The sequence below is a fragment of the Salvelinus namaycush genome, chromosome 37 (genome assembly GCF_016432855.1).
Source record: "Salvelinus namaycush isolate Seneca chromosome 37, SaNama_1.0, whole genome shotgun sequence".
In the NCBI taxonomy this organism is placed as follows: domain Eukaryota; kingdom Metazoa; phylum Chordata; class Actinopteri; order Salmoniformes; family Salmonidae; genus Salvelinus; species Salvelinus namaycush.
Window position 1 is genome coordinate 30267925 of NC_052343.1, and position 20891 is coordinate 30288815.

Genomic DNA, 20891 nt, shown 5'->3' on the forward strand with positions numbered 1-20891 from the left:
CGTCTGTTTGAAAAGCACCTGCCTCGTGTAGGTTGATGTAGTTGTTTACTCTATACTTTGACCCCATTCTGTCAGTGCTTTGTGCCCATCATAACTTTCTTATTTGAGAAAAGTTGCTGAATTTCATTACTCAATGTGAGCACGGTCAAAGCAGTCGTAATTGGACCCTAATAAAAAACGATGATACTCACCTGGAGAATGTGTTCTATCAACCTAGCTTGTAAAAGGGCTAGCTAGATAATATCTATATTTTTTATAAGTGGCTGCAGATCTGACTTTTCGGCACCCCTCTTCCCGGGGGTTATTCTCTCTGCATACAATGGGAGGTTACATCAGATATCGGCTAGTATGTCAAGTGCCCCTGTCCTATAGATGTTAGTGTGTACTCAAGCTTCAGCCTCTGTCTGCCGAGTTTGTTTGCTCAACCGACCTGGTGTGGACTCAGAAGTCTTGGTCACCATGGCAGCAGTCAACCTCACAGAATATTAACAGACAAAAGGTGCACAACCTGAGTGCAAAGATTCCATGACTCTTTATCTTTTGTCCTTGAGAGACGATGACAGGGTTCACTTGATGCGTTAAGATTGCTCTTGTCTTTGTCCTGAGCGACTAGTGCTTTTTTGAGGTCGTTTCGATAATAAAAAAATAATCATGTTTTTAAAAATATTTTTTTATATGCATTATGAAATAATGAGCTTTTCAATCAAAATTCCTTTGGAATGGAAATAGTGAATATTCAATTGCCAAAGCATTGAACATTTTCCATTGTCTCTGTCAGGTCCACATTGGGTAGACATCAGAAGAAAAACATGAAATTGCTATGAAATAATATAATATTTCAGTTGTGTATATTACTTAGTTTTTATTTTATAATTTTCATTCCTTAGTCATCAGCTCTGCTCAGGTAGTAGCAGCCAGCCAGGCCATCTAACGTTATCTCTGTGCTCCCTGTAATGTACTGTCTTTAGTCATCTTATTTAGCTAGCCTGCCTAAGTATGCTGCAAAGCTCTCTGACAATCCTTCTACTAGTTCTTCAAAGTAGATAAGGCAAACTTTCACAAACTGTCTCTATCCCTTGTCGTTGTGTACGTTCCTCTCTCATGCTGTCTGTATATCTAACCTAAAGTAGCAGGCATAAGTGTATCCGTCTCTGTCTGAGCCAGAAAGAACAGCCACAATAGATTATGGTCATTGTAGTTAATTACCACGTTTCTGCGCTTAACTAGGTTGAATATTTCCCTAATGAAAACTACAACTCCCTTCACCCAGCGTCCCACATAGTTCTTGACTTGATTTCTCTTGTGAATGATTTTGATTTCTCTTGAGAAACGGGGCATTTGGCTCACACAAAAAACTACATTGTATTCAAGTAATTGAACCGACGTCAGTCAATTAGTTGTTTAATAATAACAAAAAAAGTGACATTTTGATTCATGGCTCAGCACTATTTTTGTCAGATAGCTTATTTCTCAAGTAACATTCTGCCACCCTTACACATTGTCTACCTCAATGTTTAAAAAAAAAAAAAAAAAAAAATACTATTCAAACCTGACTCTAAAAATATTTTTTATATTTGTAAATACAGCTAATTCAATATGTTTATAATGATGTATTGCAGATAGGCCTATTTCAGGAGGATGAGCGGGGTTTGTGATTGGTGTAGCCTAAACCTAAATTCAAATGAATGAAACCACAATCCTGTTTTATAATTAGTTAAAATAACAGGAACTGACACTAAAGTGGACATGAAAAGGCTCCTCCCATGTTGGTAACGGTCATTTTAAAATGGTCTGACTTTTGAAGGTCACAGAGGAAAAAGAGAACATCAAATCCTAAAGGAATACGTTACCCAGTTTGTTGCCTAGCAGCTTATTGTACCGTCAAGAAAACCATGACAATATTGAGTCCTCCTAGTAGAACAAAAGAGTTGATTACTTTCTCATAAATGTGAATTAGGCCTTTTTTTACACTACGATGACATGTAGTTTCTATGATGAGATCCCCTGCGTTAAACATGACATTTTTCACCAACCGCCAGGCTATCCCTCAAGCGGCCGTGTGTTCTACATCTTTGCATGAAATTGTTTTTATTTGTATGTTTTACCGTTGCCTTATTGGACATCGATTTACATGACATTTCATAATACATTTTGTGTGATTGCTAAAGCGTCGAAGGGATTTTCAGATGTTGCAACATACGTCTATGAATAGTTTACATTGATTTGTTTTTTTGTTTTCCCCCCCCATGCTCTCCTAATGTTACCTCAGGGAAGAGGGAGGAGATACCTCGGTAAGTCAATTATTAAAAGTGTTTTGTATTGGACAAATAGCTGGTGTAGTTGTTGTGGATCTTTTTCAGTTTGACCATTTCAATAACATAGAAATCACCTTTGGGAAAATGAATGATCGGTCATATGATTTGGTTTACTGTAATAGTTTCTCCTCAAATTATAGTCATGGTAACATCTACTTATTTTGTTCCCTGTACAGGTCAAGGTTGAGGGCCTCACCAAGGCAGCTTTACTCAAAGGCCTCTCGCCTCGAGTGATGTTGTCCAGTCATCTCCTGCCTAAAGGAACCAAGAGGAAGGTGAACCTGGACGATCAGGGTCGCCAGAAAGTGTCTTTCAGCTTCTCTCTGACAAAGAAACCGCTGCAGAACTTATTCCTGGCCCCTCCCAGTCAGGAAAAATCTCTTGCTGAACTCCCCTCTGTCCTGTCACCTACAACCTCACTCCCTCAGGACAGAGCAGGGCAGCATACGGAAAGCAAAAATGAGCAAATGCAGCCACCCTTGTTGGTGCCCACACCAGTAGCAGAGATCCTTGCACCTCAGACGGCAGTCTCCTCAGTCCCCAAACCTAAAGTGGACTTGGGAAAGATGCACTTCAAGAAACAGATTCTCAGTGCATCTGTTATTGAAGATAGTCCCATAACCAGTGTTGTCTTACAGGATCCACCCCCTTCCGAGCAACAGGTTTTAATGGAATCTTCAGGTAAAATTGAAACTGTCACCCCAACACGAACGCCCCAGTCTCAGAACATGGACAATGACGGCCCCTCTGAGAATGCTCTCACTCGTGTATCTGATGTGAAGCTGGACCTCAGTCTCAAGGAACCGACTGATTCCTCCCACAAAGGGAAAGTGGATGTAAACACTTCCAGTATAACAGAGACGCAAGACACCTCAGAAAACATACAAATCCGTTCCCGGTCGGACAGCACACTCCCTGGCTCAGAATCTGATGCTGATTCAGTGCAGACGTCTTCTAGCTACAAGTCAGGTGAACCCAAGGCCACAGCAAAGTTGGAGAGTAGAAGTAAGGATACAAAAGATATGTCCTCTTCTCGCTCCAAATTAGAGGAAACAGAAAAAAGTTCTAACCATTCACGTTCTGAGAAGGACGAAAGAACCTCTAGTTACTCAAAATCTGACCGAGATTCCAAGTCTGACCGAGAATTAAGGTCAACCTCTGACCGAGAATCAAAGCGCACACCTTCGCGGTCATCCCGCTCTGACAAAGGCCGCAGAAGGACTAAGAGTCGGTCGAGGTCCAGATCAAGAGGTCCCCGGACGAGTTCCAGATCTGAGACACGCTCCAGATCTGAGAGATCTAGAAGCGAGAGAGGGTCAGGATCACGGTCTGATCGGTCATATTACGACTCTGAGCGGAGGTCAGGAGGTCACAGAAGTTCTCCGTACAGAGAGAGGAGAGGCAGCTCTCGCTCTCGGACCGATAGCAGCAGAGTCCGCGGCGACAGCTCTGACTCTGAAGATGACCACAGAAGAACTCGGACTAGAACAAGTGATTCCAGCAGGTCATCCACCCATTCTAGCTTGCAGAGAGATTCAAAGTCATACTCATCTCACTCGAAATCTGAACGAGATTCAGAGATAGATAAAATAACACAATCTTCTAAGTCTGAGAGGGCCTCAAAGAGAACTGTTGACTCCAGTTCCCTCCAAAAGTGCTCTACTGATGTAGAACCTAATCACAGGAAATCCAACACCCACTACAAGCCGGACATCAGTGTTCGATCCAATCATTCCAGTCCACATGCCCTCTCTCAAACATCGGACAAAAGGCTCCAGAAAAGCAGCTATAGTGAATCTGAGGTAGCTCACAAAGGGAAGTCTCAGTCACAGGGCTCTGACCGCTCTTCTGGCTCTGAAGGGGCATGGACATCTTCCACCAATAAATCAGACTCTAAGCAAATGTCTGCCTCCATGTCATCAGTGAAAACTAATAGACAATCAAAGGACACATTTCACAGTCCCAATAAGATACAAACCCCTTCTGATGCTCACCCTCAGAGCAAAAATGACAAAGCAGGAGCAGATTCCCATCTAGCAGATACTTGCCAAAGGGAGGATGTTGGCAACATGAATGACATCACATCCCAAGATAAAGGCTTACAAAAACCAACTCTGTCGTTACCTTCAAATTGTGATCCAACTGACAGATTGCAAGAACCAGCGTTGGATCTAGTTAATGAGAAGATCCATCATTGCATTGAGGTTCAGAATGACTCGGCAGCAACTTTACCGAACAACTCTAGTGGAGACCAATTATGTGAAAAATTTGCCTTAGGGGACATTGACAATGTTAATAAAAGCCTTTGCTCTGAACAAACAAAAGATGCACAGCATGTAGACCCCCAAATAGAATCCACTGAGAAGTGGGTTGATGTAAGCAACTCTAGCTTTTCCTGCAGTAATGACAGAGTAATACCCAGCCAGGATAAGACTGTTTTTCAAGGTTCCGTTGGGTCAAAGTCATTACCATCTACAGTAGACGTATCTGTCAGAGACCACCCTAAGCAGAACACTAAACCAGAAAATACTGTGTGTTCTAGTAGAAATGTGAATATCAACATGCAGTCTTGCAAAAACGTCCCTCTCAAATCTGAACCCTCTAGTCCCGAACCTCAGTTTCCCAACCAGACTGAACAACAGAACTCTAGTTTAAGGAAAAACAGAGGTAAAACAAAACAATCGCGTTGGGATATTGTTGGACAAGACACCTCAGACAGTGATAATCCTCAGAAATTGCCTTCCCAAGAAAGTAAACCTGCTGTGAAAAAGGTCATCTCCGTCAAGAGAATTGAGTTTTCTAAAGACGTCAGCCAGGAAGAGCCGTCTCTGAAGGGTCAACTGAAATGGGAAGCTGAGTTGCATTCCAAGACGATTAAGCAAGAAATTATTATCACACAAGAACACAGCTCAGCACCAATAACTTTTGGGAACGACCAATCAGAGTCCACAAACCCAACTGCACAACCAGGCACCTGTGAAACCAGCAGTGACCATTTAGACACCAAACCCCACGTCAGCCAAATGGATGACGATCCCTCACTTTTAAATAATACCTCACATGTAGACAGAGCTAGAAGGGAGCAGTGTAGGAATGACGATGGTAATGAAGAGAAACCTAAAGATGGCCCTCACAAGAGCAAACTGCTGAAGACACTAGTGTCGAGCCAGGACGGTGTAGGCCAAAGCGAGGACAGTGACACTGATGATTCAGAGTCGGACTCAGACTGCGGTGTTGCCGGGAAACGGATGCACTCTGTGGTGGTTGTACCAAAGAATTCCACCCTGACTCACTCGGACACAACAGACAAGCTTGCGTCTCCCTGCACTCCAAGCACTAGCCCAGGATGTCAACAACACGCTAACAGGGCCAGTGGCCAAGAGGGTGACCTGAACAGGAAGGAGATCCCAAGCAGGGTAAGCCCTCAGCAGAGACATAGAGGCTTTCCCGCCATGTGTGAGAGCACTAGGCAGGCCAGTAATCCTTGTGTTGATGGAAGTCTCTCTGCACATGACATCATGGTATATCAATCACAGAGCAACATGGTCGATAGCACCAGCCAGCTCGAGGGCTCCAACGCCACCGATGCCCAGCCTTCTAAGGATCCTTATAGCAGTGCCCGTGAGAGACCAAAGATTGGTGACGCAACAGTGAGCCAGATTGCTGCCCACAGCCTTGAGAACTCCTTCAGGCAGTCTGACACAGGGCATCCACAGCATAATGGCAGTGGCAGGGGTGGCGGGATGCTTTCCCGTTACCAACATGGAGACTTTGCTAGCTCTGATGACTTCAACAGCAGTCTGGGCTGGGACTTCACACAGTCGGAGCAGCCCAGCAGTACGTACCAGCAGCCTGACAGCAGCTATGGGGCATCCCAACAGCATCCTAACACACAACAGCCAGGGAACTCTTCTTTGGGGCAGGTGTACAGGACAAACAATGGGGCCTACTGGACCCAACTACCAACTACGACTCAACCCACCTGCAGACCGGTCTACCTCCATGTGCCTGCAACACATTATCAGGAGCCTGTTGGTCAAGTCCATCCTGACTCCTTGACTAATGACTGTGATGAGGACAGTGAGGGGAAACCAGCAGGCATTAGTAGACTAGCAGTTGAATGCAATGGTCCCAAGCTTCCAGGCTCGCTAGCCTTCGTACAAGCCCATGAAATAAGCAGCAACTGCAGAGGCTCTGTCAACGCCACTCCAGAGAATATTTCCATAGTTGAACCCCCCAGAGACAAGGACAACTCAAGGCCCCACAGAGGCAGGGGTCCTCCCAAGAAAAGGCGGCCAGAAATGGAGTCAGATTCGGACAGCGAGGCAGAACCTGTGCTGGCTAGCAAAAGGGAGCGACTGGCAGAAAGGGAGCTCCCCAAGGTCTCCAAAGAATCCAGGGAGATTCCAGGTCAGGCTGAGGTGCAACGCCCTTTGCTCAGTCTGAGGGACTTCCGGGACGGCAGCAACTGGAGGGAGATGGCAAGGTCTAAGAAGATGCCACCGTACTTTGACCTGATTGAGGAAAACCTGTATCTGACTGAACGGTGAGATTTTGTTGCACTTTAGTTTTTTTTGCAATAGTTGGCATGCAAAGTCATCGAAACAATGTTTTATTTTATAAATTAGTTGTACAGAATTTAAAAGCGATTATCATCATATGACTTCAGCATAAGTATCTGGCCAGGTCGCAGTTGTAAATGAGAACTTGTTCTCAACTTGCCTACCTGGTTAAATAAAAGGTGAAGTAAATCTGACTAGAGAAACGACCACTGAGGAATTTCTGTTGATCTGTACAGGAAGAAGAACAAGTCTCATCGAGACATCAAGAGAATGCAGTGTGAGTGCTCTATGCTGTCGAGGGAGGAGCGGTCTCGTGGAATGATGGCTTGTGGGGAGGACTGCCTTAACCGTCTGCTGATGATCGAGTGGTGAGTTCTTCTCCTTTGCATCACCCTGGTAATACCAAACTGTAAAGCAGATCAAATACAGTGTCTACAGAAAGTATTCACACCCCTTGACTTTTTCCACATTTTGTTGTGTTTAAAATGTATTTAGATTTTGTGTCACTGGCCTACACACAATACCCCAGAATGTCAAAGTGGAATTATGTTTTTCAAAATGTTTACAACTGAATAATAAATGAAAAGCTGAAATGTTTTGACTCGATACGTATTCAACCCCTTTGTTATGGCAAGCCTAAATAAATTCAGGAATAAAAATGTGCTTAACAAGTCACATAATAAATTGCATGGACTCATTCTGTGCGCAATAATGGTGTTTAACATGATTTTTGAATTACTACCTCCTCTGTACCCCACACATAGAATTATCTGTAAGATCCCTCAGTCGAGCAGTGAATTTTAAACACCGATTCAACCACAAAGACCAGGGAGGTTTTCCAATGCCTTGCAAAGAAGAGCACCTATTGGTAGATGGTTACAAATAAAATAAAAAAAACATTGAATATCCCTTTGAGCATGGTGAAGTTATTAATTACACGCTGTACGGTGTATCAATACACCCAGTCACTATGAAGATTCAGGCATCCTTTCTAACAGTTGCCAGAGAGGAAGGAAACCGGTCAGGGATTTCACCATGAGGCCAATGGTGACTTTAAAACAGTTACAGAGTTTAATGGCCGTGATAGGAGATAACTGAGGATGGATCAACAACATTGTAGTTACTCCACAATACTAACCTAAATGGCAGAGTGATAAGGAAGCCTGCACAGAATAAAAATAACGCAAAACATGCATCCTGTTTGCAATAAGGTGCTAGAAGTTAACCTGTAAAAAAGGTGGCAAAGAAATCATTTTGGTCCTGAATAATGCGTTATGTTTGGGGCAAATCCAGCACATCCCTGAGTATCACTATACATATTTGCAAGCATGGTGGTGGCTGCAACATGTTATGAGTATGCTTGTCATTGGCAAGGACTAGGGGGCTTTTAGGATAAAAAATCCTAGAGGAAAACCTGCTTTCCAACAGACACTGGGAGACAAATTCACATTTCAGCAGGACAATAACCTAAAACACTATGCCAAATATACACTGGAGTTGCTTACCATGACGACATTGAATGTTCCTGAGTGGCAGAGTTACAGTTTTGACTTAAAACGGCGTGAAAATCTATGACAAGACTTGAAAGTGGCTGTCTAGCAATGATCAACAACCAACTTGACAGAGCTTGAAGAATTTTTAAAAGAATAATGTGCAAATATTTTACTGTCCAGGTGAGAAAAGCACCTAGACTTACCCCGAAAGACTCACAACTGGAATTGCTGATTCTAACATGCATCACTCACTCAGGGGTGAGAATAAATTTGATATTTCTGTATTTCATTTTCACAAATTTGCAAGAATTTCTAAAAACACGTTTTCACTTTGTCATTTATAGGGTATTGTGGGTAGATTGGTGAGAGGGAGAAAAAATCTATTTGAATCCATTTTGAAATCAGGCTGTAACACCACAATGTGGAATACAGCGCATTCGGAAAGTATTCAGACCCCTTCCCTTTTTCTACATTTTGTTACGTTACAGCCTTATTCTAAAATGGGTTAAATAAAACAATTTCCTCATCAATCTACACCCAATTCCCCATAATGACAAAGCAAACTTTCTATTAAAATGTTGGTGTGCAAATGTATTAAAAATAAAAAAACGTACACTACCATTCAAAACACGAACTACCGTAAATATTTTGTCCATTTAAAATAACATCAAATTGATCAGAAATACAGTGTAGACATTGTTAATGTTGTAAACGGCAGATAAAAATGAATATCTACATAGGTGTACAGAGGCACATTATCAGCAACCATCACTTCTGTGTTCCAATGGCACGTTGTGTTAGCTAATCCAAGTTTATCATTTTAAAAGGCTAATTGATCATTAGAAAACCCTTTTGCAATTATGTTAGCACAGCTGAAAACAACTGGCCACCTTTTTAAACTAGTTAAGTATCTGGATCATATATTTATATTTAATATTTAAGTCATTTAGCAGACGCTCTTATCCAGAGCGACTTACATCAGCATTTATGGGCTCAAAATGGCCAGAAACAAAGACCTTTCTCCTGAAACTCGTCAGTCTATTCTTGTTCTGAGAAATGAAGGCTATTCCATGTGAGAAATTGCCAAGAAACAACTGTACAACTCCCTTCCCAGAATAGCGCAAACTGGCTCTAACCAGAATAGAGAGAGTAGTGGGAGTGCAGAACTGAGCAAGAGGACAAGTACATTAGAGTGTGTTGTTTGAGAAACAGACCCCTCACAAGTCCTCAACTGGCAGCTTCATTAAATAGTACCCGGAAAACACCAGTCTCAACGTCAGCAGTGAAGAGGCGACTCCGGGAAGTTGCAAAGAAAAAGCCATATCTCAGAATGGCCAATAAAAAGAAAAGATTACGATGGGCAGAGAAAAGACACTGGACAGAGGAATATTGGAAAAAGGTGTTCTGGACAGACATATCTAAGTTTGAGGTGTTTGGATCACAAAGAAGAACATTCGTGAGACTCAGAAAACATGAAAAGTTGCTAGAGGAGTGATTGACGCCATCTGTCAAGCATTGTGGAGGCAATGTGATGGTCTGGGGGTGCTTTGGTGATGGTAAAGTGGGAGATTTGTACAGGGTAAAAGGGATCTTGAAGAAGGAAGGCTATCACTCCATTTTGCAACGCCATGCCATACCCTGTGGACGGTGCTTAATTGGAGCCAATTTCCTCCTACAACAGGACAATGACCCAAAGCACAGCTCCAAACTATGCAATAACTATTTAGGGAAGAAGCAGTCAGCTGGTGTTCTGTCTATAATGGAATGGCCAGCACAGTCACCGGATCTCAACCCTTTTGAGCTGTTGTGGGAGCAGCTTGACCGTATGGTACATAAGAAGTGCCCATCAAGTCAATCCAGCTTGTGGGAGGTGCTTCAGGAAGCATGGGGGGAAATCACTTCAGATTACTGGAATGCCAAAGGTCTGGAAGGCTGTAATTGCTGCAAATGGAGTATTCTTTGATGAAGCACATTTTTGAAGGACTCAATTATTTAAATATAAAATCATTATTTATAACCTTATCAACGTCTTGACTATTTCCTATTCATTTTGCAACTCATTTCATGTATGTTTTCATGGGAAACAAGTCCAGCTGTGGTAAATTCAATTGATTGGACATGATTTGGAAAGGAACATACCTGTCTATTTAAAAAAATATTTTTTTTTTTTTACTTTTCTTTAACTAGGCAAGTCAGTTAAGACCAAATTCTTATTTTCAATGACGGCCTAGGAACAGTGGGTTAACTGCCTTGTTCAGGGGCAGAACGACAGATTTGTGCCTTGTCAGCTCGGGGATTCGATCTCAAATCAAATCAAATTGTATTTGTCACATACACATGGTTAGCAGATGTTAATGTGATTGTAGCGAAATGCTTGTGCTTCTAGTTCCGACAATGCAGTAATAACCAACAAGTAATCTAACGTAACAATTCCACAACTACTACCTTATACACACAAGTGTAAAGGGATAAAGAATATGTACATAAAGATATATGAATGAGTGATGGTACAGAACGGCATCTTGCAACCTTTCGGTTACTAGTCCAACGCTCTAACCACTAGGCTACCTGCCGCCCCGGTATAAGGTCCCACAGTTGACAGTGCATGTCAGAGCAAAAACCAAGCCATGAGGTCGAAGGAATTCCCCGTAGAGCTCCGAGACAGCATTGTGTCGAAGCACAGATCTGCAGAAGGGTACCAAAAAATGTCTGCAGCATTGAAGATCCCCAAGAACACATCATTCTTAAATGGAAGAAGTTTAGAACCACCAAGACTCTTCCTAGAGCTGACCACCTGGCCAAACTGAGCAATTGGGTGAGACGGGCCTTGGTCAGGGAGGTGACCAAGAACCCGATGGTCACTCTGATAGAGCTCCAGAGTTCCTCTGTGGAGATGGGAGAACCTTCCAGAAGGACAACCATCTCTGCAGCACTCCACCAATCAGGTATTTTATGGCAGACTGGCCAGAAGGAAGACACTCCTCAGTAAAAGGCACACGACAGCCCGCTTGGAGTTTGCCAAAAGGCACCTAAAGGACTCTCAGACCATGAGATACAAGATTCTCTGGTATGATGAAACCAAGATTGAAGTCTTTGGTCTGAATGCCAAGCGTTACGTCTGGAGGTGGCAGCATCATGCTTTGGGGACGTTTTCAGCGGCAGGGACTGGGAGACAAGTCAGGATCGAGGGAAAGATGAATGGAGCAAAGTACAGAGATCCTTGATGAAAACCTGCTCGGGACCTCCGACTGGTGTGACGTTTCACCTTCCAACAGGACAACGACCCTAAGCACACAGCCAAGACAACGCAGGAGTACCTTCGGGACAAGTCTCTGAATGTCCTTGAGTGGCTCGGCCAGAGCCCGGACTTGAACCCGATCGAACATCTCTGGAGAGACCAATCCAACCTGACAGAGCTTGAGAGGATCTGCAGAGAAGAATGGGAGAAACTCCCCAAATACAGGTATGCCAAGCTTGTAGCGTCATACCCAAGAAGACTCAAGGCTGTAATCGCTGCCAAAGATGCTTCAACAAAGTACTGCTTAAAGGGTCTGATTTACTTATGTGGTATTTCAGTTTTGTTTTTAATAAAATTGTAAAATATTTTAACCTGTTTTTTGTTTTGTCATTATGGGGTATTGTGTGTAGATGGATGAGGGGGGAAAAACATTTAATCCATTTTAGAATAAGGCTGTAATGTAACAATGTAGAAAAAGTCAAGGGGTCTGAATACTTCCCGAATGCACTATAGTATAGTTTTACATCATTTGTCCTTTACCAGTTCATCTTCAAACAGGATTTGCAATGATTTGCAATGACTTATGTGGTTGCCTTATTTAACCTAGTCGAATGCACTAAGTTGCTCTGTAGAAGAGCGTCTGCTAAATGGCCAAAATGAAAACAAATGTAATGTCCTTGTCTTTTGCAGCTCATCACGCTGCCTGAATGAAGGCTACTGCTCCAACCGGCGCTTCCAGATGAAACAGCATGCAGACTTTGAGGTCATCCTGACTGAAGATAAGGGCTGGGGACTGAGGGCGGCCAGGGACCTGATATCGTAAGGCTCTTAGATTTTATTTTTAAATATAACCTTTTATTTAACTAGGCAAGTCAGTTAAGAACAAATTCTTACTTACAATGATGGCTTACCCCGGCCAAACCTGGACGAAGCTGGGCCAATTGTGTGCTGCCCTATTGGACTCCCAATGTGATACAGCCTGGATTTGAACCAGTGACTGTAGTTACACCTCTTGCACTGAGATACAGTGCCTTAGACCGCTGCGCTACTCAGGAGCCCTGTACTCCTTGATTCATAATAAATAAATCAAATGTTATAACTAGCACCCAGGGCTCGTTCTCAATAGATCTTAACCTTGATTCCTCGCATCCTATCTCCTCGCCTCCTTAACACAGATTGGAGAGGAAGGTCTAAGAGAAACCCCTTGGACCTTCTCCAATACGGTTGAGAAGGAGGCGTGGCGATAGGATGCGAGGAATTGCGTAAAGACAAAATGAGATGGAACCCTGGCCATTGCCCTAAAAGCTGTACACAAAGGAGTCATGCTAATTGTTTTCCACCATTTTGATAACATTTCAGAAACACTTTTGTGCTGGAGTACTGCGGAGAGGTGTTGGACCACAAGGAGTTCAAGACGCGGGTGAAAAAATACGCTAGCATGAAGAACATCCACTACTATTTCATGGCCTTGAAGAATAACGAGGTGAGACCACTGGAACATTGACATGTAGTCCACTGAACTCCTGAAACGGGAACAAGTATAGGCTTTGTCCAACATGACTCCCTATTCCCTATAAAGTGCACTGCCAGACCAGACCCCAACAAGTTTTAGGTGTGCATTCCAAATGACACCCTGATTTGGCTCTGGTCAAAAGTAGTAGCTTGTCTAGGGTGCCATTTTGGGATGCACCCAGAGTGTTGTATTGTTTTCAACTGACAGGTAATGTGGAAGGTTATCTGAAACTCCTTTCCTCTGTGTCTTCTCAGATCATAGACGCCACACTGAAGGGGAACTGCTCTCGCTTCATGAACCACAGCTGTGAGCCCAACTGTGAGACCCAGAAGGTATGTGGCCCAGAGGCCCCTTTCAGTATTTATTTCACCTTTATTTAACCAGGCAAGTCAGTTCAGAACAAATTCTTATTTACAATGACGGCCTACCGGTTAACTGCCTTCAGGGGCAGAACGACAGATTTTTACCTTGTCAGCTCGGGGATTCGATCTAGCAACCTTTCGGTTACTGGCCCAATGCTCTAACCACTAGGCTACCTGCCGCCCCTACACTCTAACCACTAGGCTACCTGCCGCCCCTACACTCTAACCACTAGGCTACCTGCCGCTCCTACACTCTAACCACTAGGCTACCTGCCGCCCCTACACTCTAACCACTAGTCTACCTGCCTGCCCCTACACTCTAACCACTAGTCTACCTGCCTGCCCCTACACTCTAACCACTAGGCTACCTGGTATCTGTCCAGTGTTTCCAGATTTCTATGAAATCTATCATTCGTTATAATATGAGTGAAATAGTTTATTACCATTTTTTGGAAGAAAAACTATGTTAAAAAGCCGCTGTTATATGTTTTTAATGGTGTGGGCTTACCCCAACAACAGGATGGTGTGGGCGTATACCGGTCATTAATATTTTTATAGACAAGTAAACGGCTGACTGTTAGCCGTCTCGGCTAAAAACATGACCTTATCCTCTATGAGGAAATAGCAAGCATTTTTGAAACGGTCTGTTTGATTTATACGTTTGAGGTGGGGTTTATTTCTCTCTAATTGATGCTTTGGCCACATGCAAGTCATCAACATTTATTTGCGTACGAGTTAACAGATTATGAGCATTTAAAAGTGAGATTTTCACTGGACAGTTCATTTTAAAATGTAAATACATTTCATTCACTTGTCTTGGTTCAGAACCATATTTGCCTGTACTTCGCTCTACTTTTAGGCTGGTGTGTGTGTGTGTGTGTGTGTGTGTGTGTGTGTGTGTGTGTGTGTGTGTGTGTGTTCTCTTGCCAGCTCCATTGCTGCCGTTGTCAAGCCAAACATGACAATGAGCGACATGAAGTTTGCATTCTAGCACAAACAGACTGGCACTGAGGCTACTTTATCAGTGAGCTGCATCTCAGGCTGTGATTTCATTTGACATTTTAGTCATTTATCAGACGTTCTTATCCAGAGCGATTTACAATTAGTGCATTCATCTTAAGATGGCTCGGTGAGACAACGCATCACGGTCATGACAAGTACACTTTCCCTCAAAGTATTTATCAGCAAAGTCAAAAAGCAAGTTTGTTTTATCCTGACCTCGCTAATGTTTCTTTCTTGGTTCCTGTATTTCAGTGGACTGTGAACGGCCAGCTGAGAGTTGGGTTCTTCACCTCCAGGACCGTCACAGCTGGTACAGAGCTTACCTTCGATTACCAGTTCCAGAGATATGGGTTAGTATCTCTCTCCCTTTGATTACCAGTTCCAGAGGTATGGGTTAGTGTCTCTCTACCTTCGATTACCAGTTCCAGAGGTATGGGTTAGTGTCTCTCTACCTTCGATTACCAGTTCCAGAGGTATGGGTTAGTGTCTCTCTACCTTTGATTACCAGTTCCAGAGGTATGGGTTAGTGTCTCTCTACCTTTGATTACCAGTTCCAGAGGTATGGGTTAGTGTCTCTCTACCTTTGATTACCAGTTCCAGAGGTATGGGTTAGTGTCTCTCTACTTTCGATTACCAGTTCCAGAGGTATGGGTTAGTGTCTCTCTACCTTCGATTACCAGTTCCAGAGGTATGGGTTAGTGTCTCTCTGCCTTTGATTACCAGTTCCAGAGGTATGGGTTAGTATCTCTCTCCCTTTGATTACCAGTTCCAGAGGTATGGGTTAGTATCTCTCTCCCTTTGATTACCAGTTCCAGAGGTATGGGTTAGTGTCTCTCTACCTTTGATTACCAGTTCCAGAGGTATGGGTTAGTGTCTCTCTGCCTTTGATTACCAGTTCCAGAGGTATGGGTTAGTGTCTCTCTACCTTTGATTACCAGTTCCAGAGGTATGGGTTAGTGTCTCTCTACCTTCGATTACCAGTTCCAGAGGTATGGGTTAGTGTCTCTCTACCTTCGATTACCAGTTCCAGAGGTATGGGTTAGTGTCTCTCTGCCTTTGATTACCAGTTCCAGAGGTACGGGTTAGTGTCTCTCTGCCTTTGATTACCAGTTCCAGAGGTATGGGTTAGTGTCTCTCTACCTTCGATTACCAGTTCCAGAGATATGGGTTAGTATCTCTCTACCTTCGATTGCCAGTTCCAGAGATATGGGTTAGTGTCTCTCTGCCTTCGATTACCAGTTCCAGAGGTATGGGTTAGTGTCTCTCTACCTTCGATTACCAGTTCCAGAGGTATGGGTTAGTGTCTCTCTACCTTCGATTACCAGTTCCAGAGGTATGGGTTAGTGTCTTTCTACCTTTGTCCCAAATGGCACCCTATTCCCTTTTTAGTGCACTATTTTTGACCAAGGCCCATAGGATGCCATTTAGAACGCAGCTTCTCTCTTTGGATTTGAAATGTCTGTTGTAACATATCAATGTTTGACTGTCTGTTCTAATACGTCACCCTGCTGTTGTAGTCATTGAAAACATAACAATACATTATTAAGCCCCTGTTGCTCTCTTGACCGACCGTATAGCTATGGTGTAGTGTTTTACTCCTTCTCCTCTGTACACGCCAGGAAAGAGGCCCAGAAGTGCTTCTGTGGGGCTCCCAGCTGCCGAGGCTTCCTGGGCGGGGAGAACAGGGTCAGTGTAAGAGCAGCGGCAGGGAAGATGAAGAAAGAGCGCCCTCGCAAGAAGGACACCTCTGTGAGCAATGCACTCACTACGGTGAGTGTGTAGGTTTGGTAAAGGCACTCCCCCAAGAGTCCCAGGTTTTCCATAAATGCTGTTTTGGAAGATTCCTGGAATAAGTAGGACATCTGGGGAATCTTCAATACAGAGAAGTGATCGCCATTTTTCAAACCTAGGACTGGCTGTGTCTGAACAGCCGTCACTTGAAAAGGTGTTGGGGGAGTGACCTGTTGTGGAGTTCATGTCACTATCAACCATAGTGAATATTTAAAAGTCCGATGCAGCTGTTCTTATCTCAATATCAAATCATTTCTGAGGTAACAATTAAATACATTACTGTGATTGTTTTCAGTGAAAATGGTCAAAAACAAACAATAGCTTCTTAGCGAAGAGCAATTACTCCAGCGAGAATTTAGCTAGGACTGTTTTCTTTGGGAGTGGACTGAGAGGAGAGAAGTTTTGAGCTCTTTCTTATTTGTCAGTTAACTAATTTACCGCCTGGTGTAGTGTCACCAGGGAGGACAAAACATTATCCCACCAAGCTGGGCTGAAATTTCAACCTTTTCAAACCGCGATTACACTAAAATGGCATTATCATTTTCACAGTATTATTCCAACCTCATAGTGTGGAAATATAGAATTAAACTCATTTGAAATACAACTGTAGAAGCTACAATCTGTTCTCTTCCCCCTGCGATGTAGGTTTATGTTTCACTCTGGTAGTTAGGATTCCACACATTTTAGCTGTTGACCCATAATAGTCCAATTTGTAACTGGTAGATTGACTCAGCACAGTCTGATGACGTGCCATTGAGTTCATCTTTAAACTCAGCCATTTAAATGCAAATGTTCTGGCCAATAGATGAACTACAGTGGCATGTAGCTATGTCATAACTCTGATTGGATGATCTGCTGAAACCCCCAGCAGTGATGGTCTGTGTCCCAAATGGCACCCTTTTGACCAGAGCTCTGGTCAAAAGTAGTGCACTATATAGGGAACAAAGTGCCATTTGAGATGCTGACATGGTCTAGAGAGGCAGATATGGGTCAGGTTTGTACTAGCTTTAGGATAATTGTTCTGAGAGCTCCAGCGTCTTCTCCTTTCCATAAATAACACTGTTACTGAACACGAAAGGACCGGTTATTTTAGCCCCCCCCCCCCTATCCACGTCACCATGAAAGCTGCTTGTCTCAGTTTTGCAGAGAAGAAGTAGTTTTGTCACAGTTCTGGGGTCTGTGTTTAGTCCGTTGAATGGATTATCTGTGGTCTTTATAGAGCTACACTAACTTCTGCAGAGCGTGAGGCTCTCCCATTCATGTTCAATGAAACCTTGACATAGGAGGCTCAAGCGGCTCATCGGAAAAATTCGCTACGCTGTCCTATTTTCAAGAATTTGGCGCGATTCAGGCCAGAGAACACTTGATAAAGTGGCTCACGCTGGCAAAAGCTACAAGTGTAGTAGCTAAAAAACTGTTTGTTACTGCTGATGCTGAGTGTAAATGCTGGTCTGTTACTGCTGAATGTTAATGCTGGTCTGTTACTGGTCAGTGTGTGAATGCTGGCCTGTTACTGGTCAGTGTGTGAATGCTGGCCTGTTACTGGTCAGTGTGTGAATGCTGGCCTGTTACTGGTCAGTGTGTGAATGCTGGTTTGCTGTGTCTCCAGGTGGACGAGGAACTAGAGGCTCTGCTGGAGAACGGGGAGGGTTTGTACGATGAGAAGGAGGTGGTGTCTCTCTGCAGGCTGATGGTCAGAGTGGAGACCATGGAGCAGAAACTCATCTGCCTCAAACTTATCCAAGTAAGCACACCTGACCCACACCAATGAACACCGGCTGTCTGGGATGGCACCCTATTTCATTTATAGTGCACTATATATATATATATATATATATATATACCCTGGTCATTTGTAGTGCACTATATTTATAGGCCCTGGTCATTTATAGATATACAGTGAGGGAAAAAAGTATTTGATCCCCTGCTGATTTTGTACGTTTACCCACTGACAAAGAAATGATCAGTCTATAATTTTAATGGTAGGTTTATTTGAACAGTGAGAGACAGAATAACTACAAAAAAATACAGAAAAACGCATGTCAAAAATGTCATAAATTGATTTGCATTTTAATGAGGGAAATAAGAATTTGACCCCTCTGCAAAACATGACTTAGTACTTGGTGGCAATCACAGAGGTCAGACGTTTCTTGTAGTTGGCCACCAGGTTTGCACACATCTCAGGAGGGATTTTGTCCCACTCCTCTTTGCAGATCTTCTCCAAGTCATTAAGGTTTCGAGGCTGACGTTTGGCAACTCGAACCTTCAGCTCCCTCCACAGATTGTCTATGGGATTAAGGTCTGGAGACTGGCTAGGCCACTCAGGACCTTAATGTGCTTCTTCTTGAGCCACTCCTTTGTTGCCTTGGCCGTGTGTTTTGGGTCATTGTCATGCTGGAATACCCATCCACGACCCATTTTCAATGCCCTGGCTCAGAGAAGGAGGTTCTCACCCAAGATTTCACAGTACATGGCCCCGTCCATCGTCCCTTTGATGCGGTGAAGTTGTCCCGTCCCCTTAGCAGAAAACACCCCCGAAGCATAATGTTTCCACCTCTGTTTGACGGTGGGGATGGTGTTCTTGGGGTCATAGGCAGCATTCCTCCTCCTCCAAACACAGCGAGTTGAGTTGATGCCAAAGAGCTCCATTTTGGTCTCATCTGACCACAACACTTTCACCCAGTTGTCCTCTGAATCATTCAGATGTTCGTTGGCAAACTTCAGACAGGCATGTATATGAGCTTTCTGAGCAGGGGGACCTTGCGGGCACTGCAGGATTTCAGTCCTTCACGGCGTAGTGTGTTACCAATTGTTTTCTTGGTGACTATGGTCCCAGCTGCCTTGATCATTGACAAGATCCTCCTGTGTAGTTCTGGGCTGATTCCTCACCGTTCTTATGATCATTGCAACTCCACGAGGTGAGATCTTGCATGGAGCCCCAGGCCGAGGGAGATTGACAGTTCTTTTGTGTTTCTTCCATTTGCGAATAATCGCACCAACTGTTGTCACCTTCTCACCAAGCTGCTTGGCGATGGTCTTGTAGCCCATTCCAGCCTTGTGTAGGTCTACAATCTTGTCCCTGACATCCTTGGAGAGCTCTTTGGTCTTGGACATGGTGGAGAGTTTGGAATCTGATTGATTGATTGCTTCTGTGGACAGGTGTCTTTTATACAGGTAACGAGCTGAGATTAGGAGCACTCCCTTTAAGAGTGTGCTCCTACTCTCAGCTCGTTACCTGTATAAAAGACACCTGGGAGCCAGAAATCTTTCTGATTGAGAGGGGGTCAAATACTTATTTCCCTCATTAAAATGCAAATCAATTTATAACATTTTTGACATGTGTTTTTCTGGATTTTTTTGTTATTCTGTCTCTCACTGTTCAAATAAACCTACCATTAAAATTATAGACTGATCATTTCTTTGTCAGTGGGCAAACGTACAAAATCAGCAGGGGATCAAATACTTTTTTCCCTCACTGTATATATTTATAGGCCCTGGTCATTTGTAGTGCACTATATTTATATTTATAGGCCCTGGTCATTTGTAGTGCACTATATTTATAGGCCCTGGTTATTTGGGACGCACATTTTATTTCAGTTAAAGGTATTCAGTTGCTTGTTTTATTTTTGTATCCCTCTGAATCAGTCAAGAACCAGTTTGTCACACGTGTATGTGACAAATAAAATGTGATTTGATAAGTTGTTATATTATGTGGAGGGTGTATTGTATTGGGGATGTCTGTGTACTGTGTTATTGTGTGGAGGGTGTATTGTATTGGGGGTGTCTGTGTACTGTGTTATTGTGTGGAGGGTGTATTGTATTGGGGATGTCTGTGTACTGTGTTATTGTGTGGAGGGTGTATTGTATTGGGGATGTCTGTGTACTGTGTTATTATGTGGAGGGTGTATTGTATTGGGGATGTCTGTGTACTGTGTTATTGTGTGGAGGGTGTATTGTATTGGGGGTGTCTGTGTACTGTGTTATTGTGTGGAGGGTGTATTGTATTGGGGATGTCTGTGTACTGTGTTATTGTGTGGAGGGTGTATTGTATTGGGGATGTCTGTGTACTGTGTTATTGTGTGGAGGGTGTATTGTATTGGGGGTGTCTGTGTACTGTGTTATTGTGTGGAGGGTGTATTGTATTGGGGATGTCTGTGTACTGGGTTATTGTGTGGAGGGTGTTAGGATTATTGTTTGTCTCAGGAGAAGGGTTTCTCGACCAGGAGAAGTGGTTTCTCTACCATAATGTTGACCTGGTGGTTTTGTATGAACAGGATACCCAGAGCCCATCCTGTCTGAAGCAGTTCCTGGACCATCACGGTCTGTCTCTACTGTGGATCTTCATGGTGGAGCTCTCTGAAGCCAAGGGCAACAGTGTCAACAACATCAAACTGCAGTTTCAGGTGACAATTAAATCCGTTCGGGGTCAAAAATATATATATTTAACGTCGGTTGCTCATCCCTCACACTTGTGATCATGACAAATATGATCACTGAATCTATATGAGAATGCACTTTAGAATAAACCAATTCAGATTGAATTAAAACAAAGGTCCTAGGAATATCGACACAAGGTGTGTGTGTGTTGCAACCAACTGACTATTCCCTGTGTCTC

General features: G+C 43.4%; 1 protein-coding gene across 1 annotated transcript in view; it reads left to right on the forward strand.

Moving 5' to 3' along the window:
- Nucleotides 1-2533: 2533 nt before the first annotated feature.
- The window catches only part of setd2 (SET domain containing 2, histone lysine methyltransferase), a 38859-nt gene continuing 20501 nt past the window's right edge, over nucleotides 2534-20891 (forward strand). The window contains exons 1-9 of the mRNA XM_038977081.1: nucleotides 2534-6861; nucleotides 7114-7245; nucleotides 12299-12427; nucleotides 12968-13091; nucleotides 13376-13453; nucleotides 14738-14835; nucleotides 16105-16255; nucleotides 17886-18020; nucleotides 20551-20679. Of these exons, the coding sequence (XP_038833009.1) occupies nucleotides 2549-6861; nucleotides 7114-7245; nucleotides 12299-12427; nucleotides 12968-13091; nucleotides 13376-13453; nucleotides 14738-14835; nucleotides 16105-16255; nucleotides 17886-18020; nucleotides 20551-20679 (5289 nt within the window). The 5' untranslated portion in view covers nucleotides 2534-2548. The remainder of the gene's footprint in view (nucleotides 6862-7113; nucleotides 7246-12298; nucleotides 12428-12967; nucleotides 13092-13375; nucleotides 13454-14737; nucleotides 14836-16104; nucleotides 16256-17885; nucleotides 18021-20550; nucleotides 20680-20891) is intronic.